We start from the raw sequence: 11,859 nt of genomic DNA on the forward strand, positions 1-11,859 counted from the left end.
TATATATATATATATATATATATATATATATATATATATGCATATTTATTTAGACACCATTGTTCGTGAATCGTCGGGCACAGTCCAAAGGTAAATGATTACATGAAAATAGTTTACAAATTTTTAATTTTCAACATTACAGACTTTGTTTATCGTGTCGAAAATCAATTAAGAATAAGTTTAAATTTGGTCGGAAATTTCCAGGTCGTAACAGTACCTACCCGTTAAAGAAATTTCGTCCCGAAATTTGATCGTGGTTGTCATGGTTAACAATAAGAATGTTTTCCTGACGAATATGAGTTGAAAATTAGAGTTTTATCACCAATGAATAATATGGATAAATAATTCGATTGCTCGAAGCGTACGAGTGAAGCTATCACTAAATAGTGAAATGAGAAAAGTAAAGATTTGACTTAACTTTTGACGTAGTCACGTTTGATTTCCGGAATTTAAGGAATTTAGAGATAATCTTCGAAATCTATATAAGATTTGATTCTTCGGTAATTAAGGAAATCAGAATCTTCCTAGATTAATTGTGATGATCTGTTTCGATTGCTCTATCAGATATTTCACTATAGATCCACTCCCTTCGCTTTATATTTTGGAGATCCATACTTTTGTTTTCTTTTCCCGACTTTAAGTCAAGCGAATAATGGTCCAGAATTCGTAGGTACGAAGTTTTGAATGAACATGACTAATGTTCTAAGAGAGAGATTGTAATAGCACGATCTTAATTGGTTAAATTACCAAAATTCAAAAGAAAAAGATAGAATTATCAGGAAAATATGTTCTCGATATATTTAGAGATTAGGTAGAATGTAAGAGTCGTGTAACATGGCACATGATGACGTTATAGTCTGTGAATCATCATGTTTCATTAGAACTCAGCATGACTTACTGCAATAGTTAGCTTATGAAATGTGAATCAATTTCTCTCTAGTTTCTGTTGTAATCGTTAAACAAATCATTAAGACTAAATAAAGCCAAAACCATTGCTATTCAGGTGGATTTTTTTAGTTCAATACCTATTTATACAAATCTAGATTAACATAACAGTAAACTAGTATCCGTGCATTTTAATAAAGAATAAAAGCTTTAATAGCTGAAATTACTTACATTACGAAAGCGAGCCATCTATGTATAGATAAATAAGTAAGTAACTCGATGCCCTAAAACTCAAACTGCATATAAATATACAAGTGATTGGTAAATGCAAAAATTAAGAAAGATGAATACGATTTGATGAAAAGTAAACGTGAAAATAGAGTTACATACCTGAATTCGATGTGTCTAAGAGAGGCGGCAGTGAAGGATTTTGAAGGGGTTTATAAAAAGAAACGATGAACAAGGGTAGTGAGAGTTTGTTTAGAGAGTGATGGCATGTGAGGTTTTTGTGTTTATTTTAGTAGGTGGTTGCTTTGTGCTTTGTTATTAGTATTGTGGTTGTAGTTTCTTTTATATTGTTGTTCAGCTTTGGTGTAGGTTCTTCGCATGTTGTTGACTTTAGTGAGGCTTGTGTTGTTTTTCGCTTTTTCTCGGTTGTAGTCGTGCCTTGTTGGCTTTGGTGTTGTATCCGTTTACGAGTCTTCATCATTTGGATGAAGTTGCGCGAATTCTTATATAGTTATAGTCTTTTAGAAGAAAAAAAATGAGAGTTGGATGGATGGATGGGTGGATGGATAGATGGATTTTGCACTTGATGATTTTGCACAAACTTTCTTATTCTACGAGAGATACCAACTGGCTGCAATCTAATTGAATAATGCCGAAAATCGATAAGCTTCGTGTCCTTGTTGTAATTAAGTAACACGATTCTCTGGCATGATGATAGTTTAACCTGCAATATGTGTTCCAACATTAAAAATAAAAGCTATTGATAAACATACAAACATAATATAAAAAATATACACTCACTGTATTAATGTCGATGGCAGGAAAGATGTTTTGAAACATTATAGTGACCAGCTTCAAATGTTGCTCCTCGGTCCCAAAACCAGACAACACAATCTAAATAAAAAAGTAAAACCTTAAATGATGAAAAAAGTATGTACTTAAAATTAGGGAGTTACCAGAGGTGAGTTTTTAAACAAATCTTTCGAAACTCTTGGACGTAAAAGAGAATTAGCGATATCAACAGCTAATGAGTACTCCTGAATTTTAAACGTAAGAGTGGGACCCTGTGGCGTTCGTGCAACTCTCAAATAAGGAGAGTTTCCTATTTTTGATAACATAAGAAAATGAGTAACTCCCATTGGCCCTGCAACATTCAAGAAATCTCTAAGGTTGTTACGTTTCTTCTCCTGCAATTAACACCACCAGATAAATAAATAACAAGCAAACGAGTTAAAAAAACAATACATATAGTGAGATATTAATAGATAACGAGTATATATACCTTTAGGTTTAAAGCAGTATACGGAAGCATCATTTTACGCAAATCAGCTTGCAATTGTTTAAGAGAACCAGGTAATTTCAACCTTGAAAAAACAAAACTCTTGGTATTTTATCACCAGTTACAGGATCCACATTCTGTTGTGGTGGTTGCTTCTTTGCTGGCTTCACAAATCCCATCTTCTTTTTCTGATTCAAATATATATAATATTTTGTAACTTTTTATATTATATAATCTACAATTACAATATGTAAGTATGAGTTTAAGCAAACGCACGTGCCAATGTGTGATTACAACAGAACTAACTAAATGAAAGCTATGTGACCTGCTGACGACGGTGTAACGGAAAAAATGGAATGGACGTCTAACAGAATTAATTTGTTACTTGAGTAGTATAAATAGTCGATTGAATCACTGAAATAGTTAGCTTATGAAATGTGAATCAATTTCTCTCTAGTTTCTGTTGTAATCGTTAAACAAATCATTAAGACCAAATAAAGCCAAAACCATTGCTATTCAGGTGGATTTTTTTAGTTCAATACCTATTTATACAAATCCAGATTAACATAACAGTAAACTAGTATCCGTGCATTTTAATAAAGAATAAAAGCTTTAATAGCTGAAATTACTTACATTACGGAAGCGAGCCATCTATGTATAGATAAATAAGTAAGTAACTCGGTGCCCTAAAACTCAAACTGCATATAAACATACAAGTGATTGGTAAATGCAAAAATTAAGAAAGATGAATACGATTTGATGAAAAGTAAACGTGAAAATAGAGTTACATACCTGAATTCGATGTGTCTAAGATGAAATGCCCCATTCATATCGATTATAAACGTTACATAATAATTAATTTCATTGCGAGGTATTTGACCTCTATATGATACATTTTGAAAACATTACATTCATTTTTAAAAGACAAACTTTCATTACATCGAAAGTTAACAGGCATGCATACCATTTCATAATATATCAAACTATCAATGACTTAATAATAATCTTGTTGAACTCAACGACTCGAATGCAACGTCTTTTGAAATATGTCATGAATGACTCCAAGTAATATCTCTAAAATGAGCAAATGCACAACGCAAGATTTATTTCATACCTGAGAATAAACATGTTTAAAAGTGTCAACCAAAAGGTTGGCGAGTTCATAGGTTTATCATAAACAATAAAATTTATCATTTTGATAGACCATAAGATTTAAATGTGCATGGTACAAATGGGCCCGAATCCTATACCCACCTGTAATGTACATGCAATCTCTTTTAAATACAGTACACCTTTCTCGTGTACGAAACCATTTTTCATAAATCTTAGTAACTGTACACATATCTCGTGTATAAAATATCATACACATAACCTGTGTATAAAAATCAATCTCTCGATACATAACATTCACTTTGCTTTCTTTGCTTGGCTTAGTAACCGACCTTAACATATAATACGCATCAATAATATCCCCAAAACAGAATATCTCGTCTGTATAATATATAAACCTCGAAGTACTAAACACCACGCCCACTAGCTCTTCCGTCTCGTGAACATTCCGGGTGGGGGTGTTAAACCCTGTAGCTACCTTTAGGATTCGCGTGAATTAGGGGCTATATCCGTTTCTTAATTCTTAGGTTACCAAGCTATAATAATCAAGGGGAAATATTCACATAAATTAGTGGTAATTATAACATCCAACTAATTCTATAATAATCAACAGAACTTCTGCTTGTATAATAATTCATTCGAGGAATGTTTTGCTTGTGTCTATCTCGTCAAATATTTATAAAAACATCTCATGTATTCTCAGTCCAAAATATAGATTTCAAAGACATTTAATAAAACAGTTGTAAAGCAGTTATAAAACAGCGCATGTATTCTCAGTCCCAAAATGTAAAGAGTAAAAGGGAATTAAATGAACTCACAATACAATATTTTGTTGTAAAAATATTCATACGACTGAACTGAACAATGCAGGGTTGGCCTCGGATTCACGAACCTATATCAATTATATTTCTATTAAAACATATAATAGAAATATCGTAATTTCATTTATGAATATATATGTTATTTATATATATTTTATAGTTATATAAGATTTATACTAGATTCTATTTAAAAATATATACTTTATTTCATATCTTAAATCATATGTTATATATATATATATATATATATATATATATATATATATATATATATATATATATATATATATTTTGTATATGTATATAAAGTGATTAATATATCTATATTAATATATATATATATATATATATATATATATATATATATATATATATATATATATATATATATATATGTATTTAGTATTATATTAAAATACCTAATTTGTTGTATGTAACTTTTTATATAAGTAATGTTAATATGATTTATATATAGTTATATGGAATACTAATATAATTGTAGTATATGTAATAATTATGTTTTATGTATAAAATATTTATTTATTTAAAAATGATAGTTTTGATATTAATGATTTACTAATAATAATAATAATAATAATAATAATAATAATAATAATAATAATAATAATAATAACTTTATTAAAAATGATAATATTAATAATAATAATGATATTGTTAATAATGATACTTTTGTTTAATAATAATAATAATAATAATAATAATAATAATAATAATAATAATAATAATAATAATAATAATAATAATAATAATACTAATAGTTACAAAAGTGTTACTAATACTAATATTAATGAAAATAATGATAACTTGTATTATTTTCATAATAATAATAATAATACTAATAATTCTAATCATAATAATAATAATAATAATAATAATACAACTATTAGAGATAATAATAATAATATTCATGCTTGTATTTATAATCATAATAAATGAAAATTTTATCATAATACTTATATTAGTAATAATAATATTTATAATTAATATTCATAATACTTAATAATAATAATAATTCTAATCTAATACTTAATGATAATAATAATGATAACAATAATGATAAGTGTAATAATAACAATAATAATAATCATAATAACAATAATAATAATAATAATAATAATAATAAAATTCCTTAAAAATAAAGACTACCTTTATAAAAAGCCATTTAAAAAAATTTGCACTAAGCCGGGCTCGAACCCGTGACCTCTCGATAACACAAAAGTACCCTAGACCATTACTCCATATCCATTTATCTGGAATTCTATGCAAAGAAAATGTATATAACCCGTATTTATGTTGGTTCATCTTCTCCCTTTTAAAATTGGAAATCGACCATAGGTTTATCATTCACCAAAAAAATTTTAGATACTTCAAAGTAATAATAACAAATAAATATCCAGTGTTTATATTAATTGAAAACAAAAAAATATAAAAAAAAATATCATAACAGCCTTCTGTTCATCGCAGGCTTTCTTAAAAAAAAATTGATTTCGAATTTTATAAAGATTTGGACAATTATTACAACATGAAACACGTTCTAAATTATCTATAGAAACTATTGGAATCATTTATTTAACTTAAATCATAACATAAACTTAGAATTCATTCAAGAACAAATGTTTGACTTTTGCATTTAAAAAACTTTGACTTAGAAATTCGAGTTCGTTAAGATGATTTGGAATTTGATATTTTGCAGAAAGTTTAAGTAAATGATTTCAAACACAACTGCAATTTTAGATTTTGAAAATTTATTTGATTTCGAGCTATGGTTAATCCCTGTCAAGAACATTAAGAACAATAAATCAAACTTTGAATCTTAGAGCATTTTGGATATTGATTTCTACATGAATTGTGTAGTAAATCACTTCTAGAAACTTTTCAAACCATCAATTGAACGTTAAACATTAAAACGAACTCGAATTTGATCTTTGTTCATATGTTTAACTTTTTGAAAAATAAGCTTTGACTCGTAAATTCGAAATTAATAGAAAGAATTAGGAGTTGAAAACTTACAGATAGTTAAAATGGATCATTCCTAACAGAACTGCATATCTAGATTTTTAAGTTGTGTTTGAATTTGAGTTTTGATTAAAAAGTATAAGAACAGAGGGTGTCGAGTTGATTTTTGTTTCAATTATAAATGCAAAGGTTGTTATATATAATGAAAGTTTATGTTCTTGATTCTTGATTGACATGGTCGTGTAAAAAATTCGACAGAAATAAATTCCATTACAGTATTGATGGATATGGTTAACAATTTCGTACGTTTATTGATTTATATAATTAATATATTAATAATAATAATAATAATAATAATAATAAATAATAATACTGATTACCTTATATATATATATATATATACATATACATATATATCTCTATTTATATTTGTATATCTCTGTTTTTGTATATTTATTTATTTATTTTTATTGATTATAATTAATCTTAATATTAAATATAACTATAATAATAATACTCTTAATGTTATAATATTACAAATTTATAATAATATAATAGTAATAATAATATTACTAATGATAATGATAATAATTACCATTAAATGTATAACAATAATATTGTCAATAACAATAATACTAATATTATTAATAATAACAATAATATTAATAATAATAATACTTTATCAATCTATATATATTAAGTTCATATCTATAGATTATTAATAACACTAATATTGATACTAATATTGAAAGTAATAACAATATTATTATAACAACTATAAATTTTTACTTGTAATTACATTTAATAAATATTACAATTTTGTATTATTATGTGATAACATTTATTGTATATTTATTATTTATATATTTGACATATATTATAATGTAATAATTCTTAATAACAATCATATATAAATATAGATAATAATATATATATATATATATATATATATATATATATATATATATATATATATATATATATATATATATATATCCATTTTATTAGTAACCTAATTATTCTATTTATTATTTTACATTTTTAATTCTATTTGATAAAAGGGTTTTGTATTCAATCAAGATATTATATATATACTTATTTTTATATTTATTTATTTTTTATTTTTTATTTTTTTATTTACACAATTGTTCGTGGTCAGGAGTAGTTAAAGGGTAAACGAATTCATGTAAATAGTTTCAAACATTTTGAGACTCAACTTTACAGATTTTGCTTATCGTGTCGAAACTATATAAAGATTAAGTTTAAATTTGATCGAAAATTTCCGGGTTATCACATAAGAGAGGCGGCAGTGAAGGATTTTGAAGGGGTTTTAAAGAGAAACGATGAACAAGGGCAGTGAGAGTTCGTTTAGAGAGTGATGGAGCTTTTAATGAGAGACGATGATTACGGGGTTTTGAAGATGTCGTGATGATGAAGTCGATCAACGACGTGCAGGTTGAAGGTTGTTGATGGTGTGCTGGATGGATCGCTAGTTTTAGATAGTGGTTCGATTATTTCTGGGCCTCCTATTTTGGGCCTTTATTTAGGCTCATCTGTTGATAAATTAGCTAAAAATGATTTGGGTTTGAACCCCCCAAGAAAATGAGCATCTTTTAAGACTAACTAATCCAGTTTGGTTCTGTTCTGTAGTTGTTTAGGTTGTAGACTTGCATAAGGTGGATATCAAGGATGCTCCATCTTCATCGGCTTTACATCATATGGTTGTAACTGGCGGTACCTTTTTTGAGAAAGCAAAGAAAGATTTCAAAGATGTTTAGGTTGAAGGAAAATTTCTTAACCCGAAGATGTATACAAAACAAAAGAGAAAGTATAGGGTCAGGAAAGTTCACTGGGAGAGATGAGAAAATTTAATGTTAATGGCATGTGAGGTTTTTGTGTTTATTTTAGTAGGTGGTTGCTTTGTGCTTTGTTATTAGTATTGTGGCTGTAGTTTGTTTTATATTGTTGTTCGGCTTTGGTGTAGGTTCTTCACATGTTGTTGACTTTAGTGAGGCTTGTGTTGTTTACCGCTTTTTCTTGGTTGTAGTCGTGCCTTGTGGCTTTGGTGTTGTATTTGTTTACGAGTCTTCATCATTTGGTTGAAGTTGCACAAGTTCTTATATAGTTATAGTTTTTTAGAAGAAAAAAAAATGAGAGTTGGATGGATGGATGGTTGGATGAATGGATGGATGAATAGATGGATGAATGGATTTTGCACTTGATGATTTTGCACATACTTTCTTATTCTACGAGAGACACCAACTGGCTGCAATCTAATTGAATAATGCCTAAAATCGATAAGCTTCGTGTCCTTGTTGTAATTAAGTAACACGATTCTCTGGCATGATGATAGTTTAACCTGCAATATGTGTTCCAACATTAAAAATAAAGCTATTGATAAACATACAAACATAATATAAAAAATATACACTCACTGTATTATTGTCGATGGCAGGAAATATGAAAAAAAGTATGTACTTAAAATTAGGAAGTTAACAGAGGTGAGTTTTTAAACAAATCTTTCAGAACTCTTGGACGTAAAAGAGAATTAGAGATATCAACAGCTAACGAGTACTCCTGAATTTTAAACGTAACAGTGGGACCCTGTGGCGTTCGTGCAACTCTCAAATAAGGAGAGTTTCCTGTTTTTGATAACATAAGAAAATGAGTAACTCCCATTGGCCCTGCAACATTCAAGAAATCTCGAAGGTTGTTACGTTTCTTCTCCTGCAATTAACACCACCAGATAAATAAATAACAAGCGAACGAGTTAAAAAAACAATACATACAGTGAGATATTAATAGATAACGAGTATATATACCTTTAGGTTTAAAGCAGTATACGGAAGCATCATTTTACGCAAATCAGCTTGCAATTGTTTAAGAGAACCAGGTAATTTCAACCTTGAAAAACAAAACTCTTGGTATTTTATCACCAGTTAAAAGATCCACATTCTGTTGTGGTGGTTGCTTCTTTGCTGGCTTCACAAATCCCATCTTCTTTTTCTGATTCAAATATATATAATATTTTGTAACTTTTTATAGTATATAATCTACAATTACAATATGTAAGTATGAGTTTAAGCAAACGCACGTGCAAAATGTTTGATTACAACAGAACTAACTAAATGAAAGCTATGTGACCTGCTGACGACGGCGTAACGGAAAAAATGGAATGGACGTCTAACAGAATTAATTTGTTACTTGAGTAGTATAAATAGTCGATTGAATCACTGAAATAGTTAGCTTATGAAATGTGAATCAATTTCTCTCTAGTTTCTGTTGTAATCGTTAAACTAATCATTAAGACCAAATAAAGTTAAAACCATTACTATTCAGGTGGATTTTTTTAGTTCAATACATATTTATACAAATCCAGATTAACATAACAGTAAACTAATATCCATGCATTTTAATAAAGAATAAAAGCTTTAATAGCTGAAATCACTTACATTACGGAAGCAAACCATCTATGTATCGATAAATAAGTAAGTAACTCGGTGCCCTAAAACTCAAACTGCATATAAACATACAAGTGATTGGTAAATGCAAAAATTAAGAAAGATGAATACAATTGGATGAAAAGTAAACGTGAAAATAGAGTTACATACCTGAATTCGATGTGTCTAAGAGAGGCGGCAAGGAAGGATTTTGAAGGGGTTTTAAAGAGAAACGATGAACAAGGGCAGTGAGAGTTCGTTTAGAGAGTGATTGGGCTTTTAATGAGAGACAATGATTACGTGGTTTTGAAGATGTTGTGATGATGAAGTCGATCAACGACGTGCAGGTTGAAGGTTGTTGATGGTGTGATGGATGGATCGCTAGGTTTAGATAGTGGTTCGATTGTTTCTGGGCCTCCTGTTTTGGGCCTTTATTTAGGCTCATCTGTTGATAAATTAGCTAAAAATGATTTGGGTTTGAGCCCCCAAGAAAATGAGCTTCTTTTAAGACTAACTAATCGAGTTTGGTTCCGTTCCGTAGTTGTTTAGGTTGTAGACTTGCATAAGGTGGATATCAAGTGTAAGACCCAAAACCCAAATGTACAAGGTGCATAAATGTCTATTAATCAAACTGAGTTAAACAGAAGCTGACAGACTGTGTTTGAGCTTGTGCGCGCAGCGCACTGCGCGCCGCGCACTATACATGGTGACAGCTTCTTTCTTTTTATTTAAAGTTAAATGAGGGGCATACTGGTCTTTTCACTTGGGGGTCGGTTTTAGGCCACAAAATGGCAGATTGGTGGACTCTTTCAAGTCCACAACCTTATCTTATTCTCTCATCTTCAACCTCCAACCCTAGAGTGAGAAAGTGCTTAGAGAGAGAAAGCTCGATTTGGAGGAGAAGGAGTTGGATTCTCACCAAAGCCCGGGTATTAAAGTTGTTCATCTCATTCACGGCTACGTTGTGGTAGTATTGGTAAGTTCTAACTCCGAGTTTTCATAGTTTGATTTAGTGTTTATAATTGGGGTTTTGATTTGGGTGTTCTTGAGTAAACCCACTAGTGGATAATTGGGTGATTGAGCTAGTAAGTGGTGTTGATAACCATTGTTGGTGGGTTTTGGGTTGGATGATGAAATTGATTAGTTGATAATCATGTTCGGGTGTTAATATCACTAGTTAACTTAGGTTATAAGTGATTAATTGTGTAAGCTTGCAAAATGGGTGTTTTGACTTGAGATTAGGTCAAAATGGGTTTTGTGTAAATTGATACAAGTAATATGTTTTGATGATGAAACCTTGAGTAAAATGAGTTGTTGGAACATAATCACTAGTCGATTGTGATTATGGGGGTTTTCGTGTGAGATTTGACTTAGTCAAAGTGGAAGTAAGTGCTAATGGGTCGAAATTTGCACTTATGGTGTTTTGGGCATAAGCTAGAGTGTTTAGCTTATTTGTTTGTGAATTACTTAGGTGATTTGCATTTGGACGTTTAGGAGCTCAAGCGGGATTGCTTTTCAAGTGATTGAGGTGAGTGGAATATTTATACGTTTATGTATATAATTTAGTTGCTTGTGCGCGGCGTGGTAAGTGACATCCGTTAGGATTCACTTTTTGGGGACCACAATTGGGTGGGAAAATATAGTGAGTGATATCCGTATGGATAGCTCTTCGTTGGCTATATTTGGTTGCGATATGTGGTGAGTGATATCCGGAAGGAATAACTCTTTGTCGACCACGATTGGAGGTGAGGCATGTGACGAGTGATTAATGCTTGACCTATCACTCTTCGTCGGTCACATGTGTATGTTTGGTTATGTGGCAAGTGATTAACGTTTGACCTATCGCTTTTCATCGGCCACATATGTGTGTTGGGGTAAATGGTGAGTGTTATCCGTTTGGGGATCTGCTCTTCGTTGGCCACTTATCGTAGGATATTAAGCGGTTTCACTTTTCGTCGGCCATCCTTGTGATTGAGGTAAGTGTTAACGTTTCGGTTGCACTTTTCGTCGGCCTCATGGTGCGTATTGGTGAGTGGTTAACGTATTTGACCTACCGCTCTTCGTCGGCCACGTACGCGTTGCGATGGGTGGTGAGTGGTTAACGTATTTGACCTACCGC

At 30.1% G+C, this 11,859-nt stretch overlaps 1 protein-coding gene and 2 pseudogenes across 1 annotated transcript; all 3 read right to left on the reverse strand.

The window, feature by feature from the left end:
* LOC139870792 (peter Pan-like protein) overlaps window positions 1–1,134 on the reverse strand; it is a 47,393-nt pseudogene extending 46,259 nt beyond the window's left edge.
* Window positions 1,135–1,169: 35 nt separating this feature from the next.
* LOC139870793 (peter Pan-like protein) lies at window positions 1,170–3,043 on the reverse strand. The gene is given in 7 exon segments (XM_071858565.1): window positions 1,170–1,181; window positions 1,697–1,837; window positions 1,915–2,007; window positions 2,070–2,300; window positions 2,396–2,493; window positions 2,496–2,580; window positions 3,026–3,043. Coding segments are annotated over 7 exon segments (678 nt in total).
* Window positions 3,044–3,078: 35 nt separating this feature from the next.
* On the reverse strand, window positions 3,079–9,770 carry LOC139870794 (peter Pan-like protein; annotated as a pseudogene).
* Between the last annotated feature and the right edge of the window lie 2,089 nt (window positions 9,771–11,859).

The sequence above is a fragment of the Rutidosis leptorrhynchoides genome, chromosome 10 (genome assembly GCF_046630445.1).
Source record: "Rutidosis leptorrhynchoides isolate AG116_Rl617_1_P2 chromosome 10, CSIRO_AGI_Rlap_v1, whole genome shotgun sequence".
Lineage (NCBI taxonomy): Eukaryota > Viridiplantae > Streptophyta > Magnoliopsida > Asterales > Asteraceae > Rutidosis > Rutidosis leptorrhynchoides.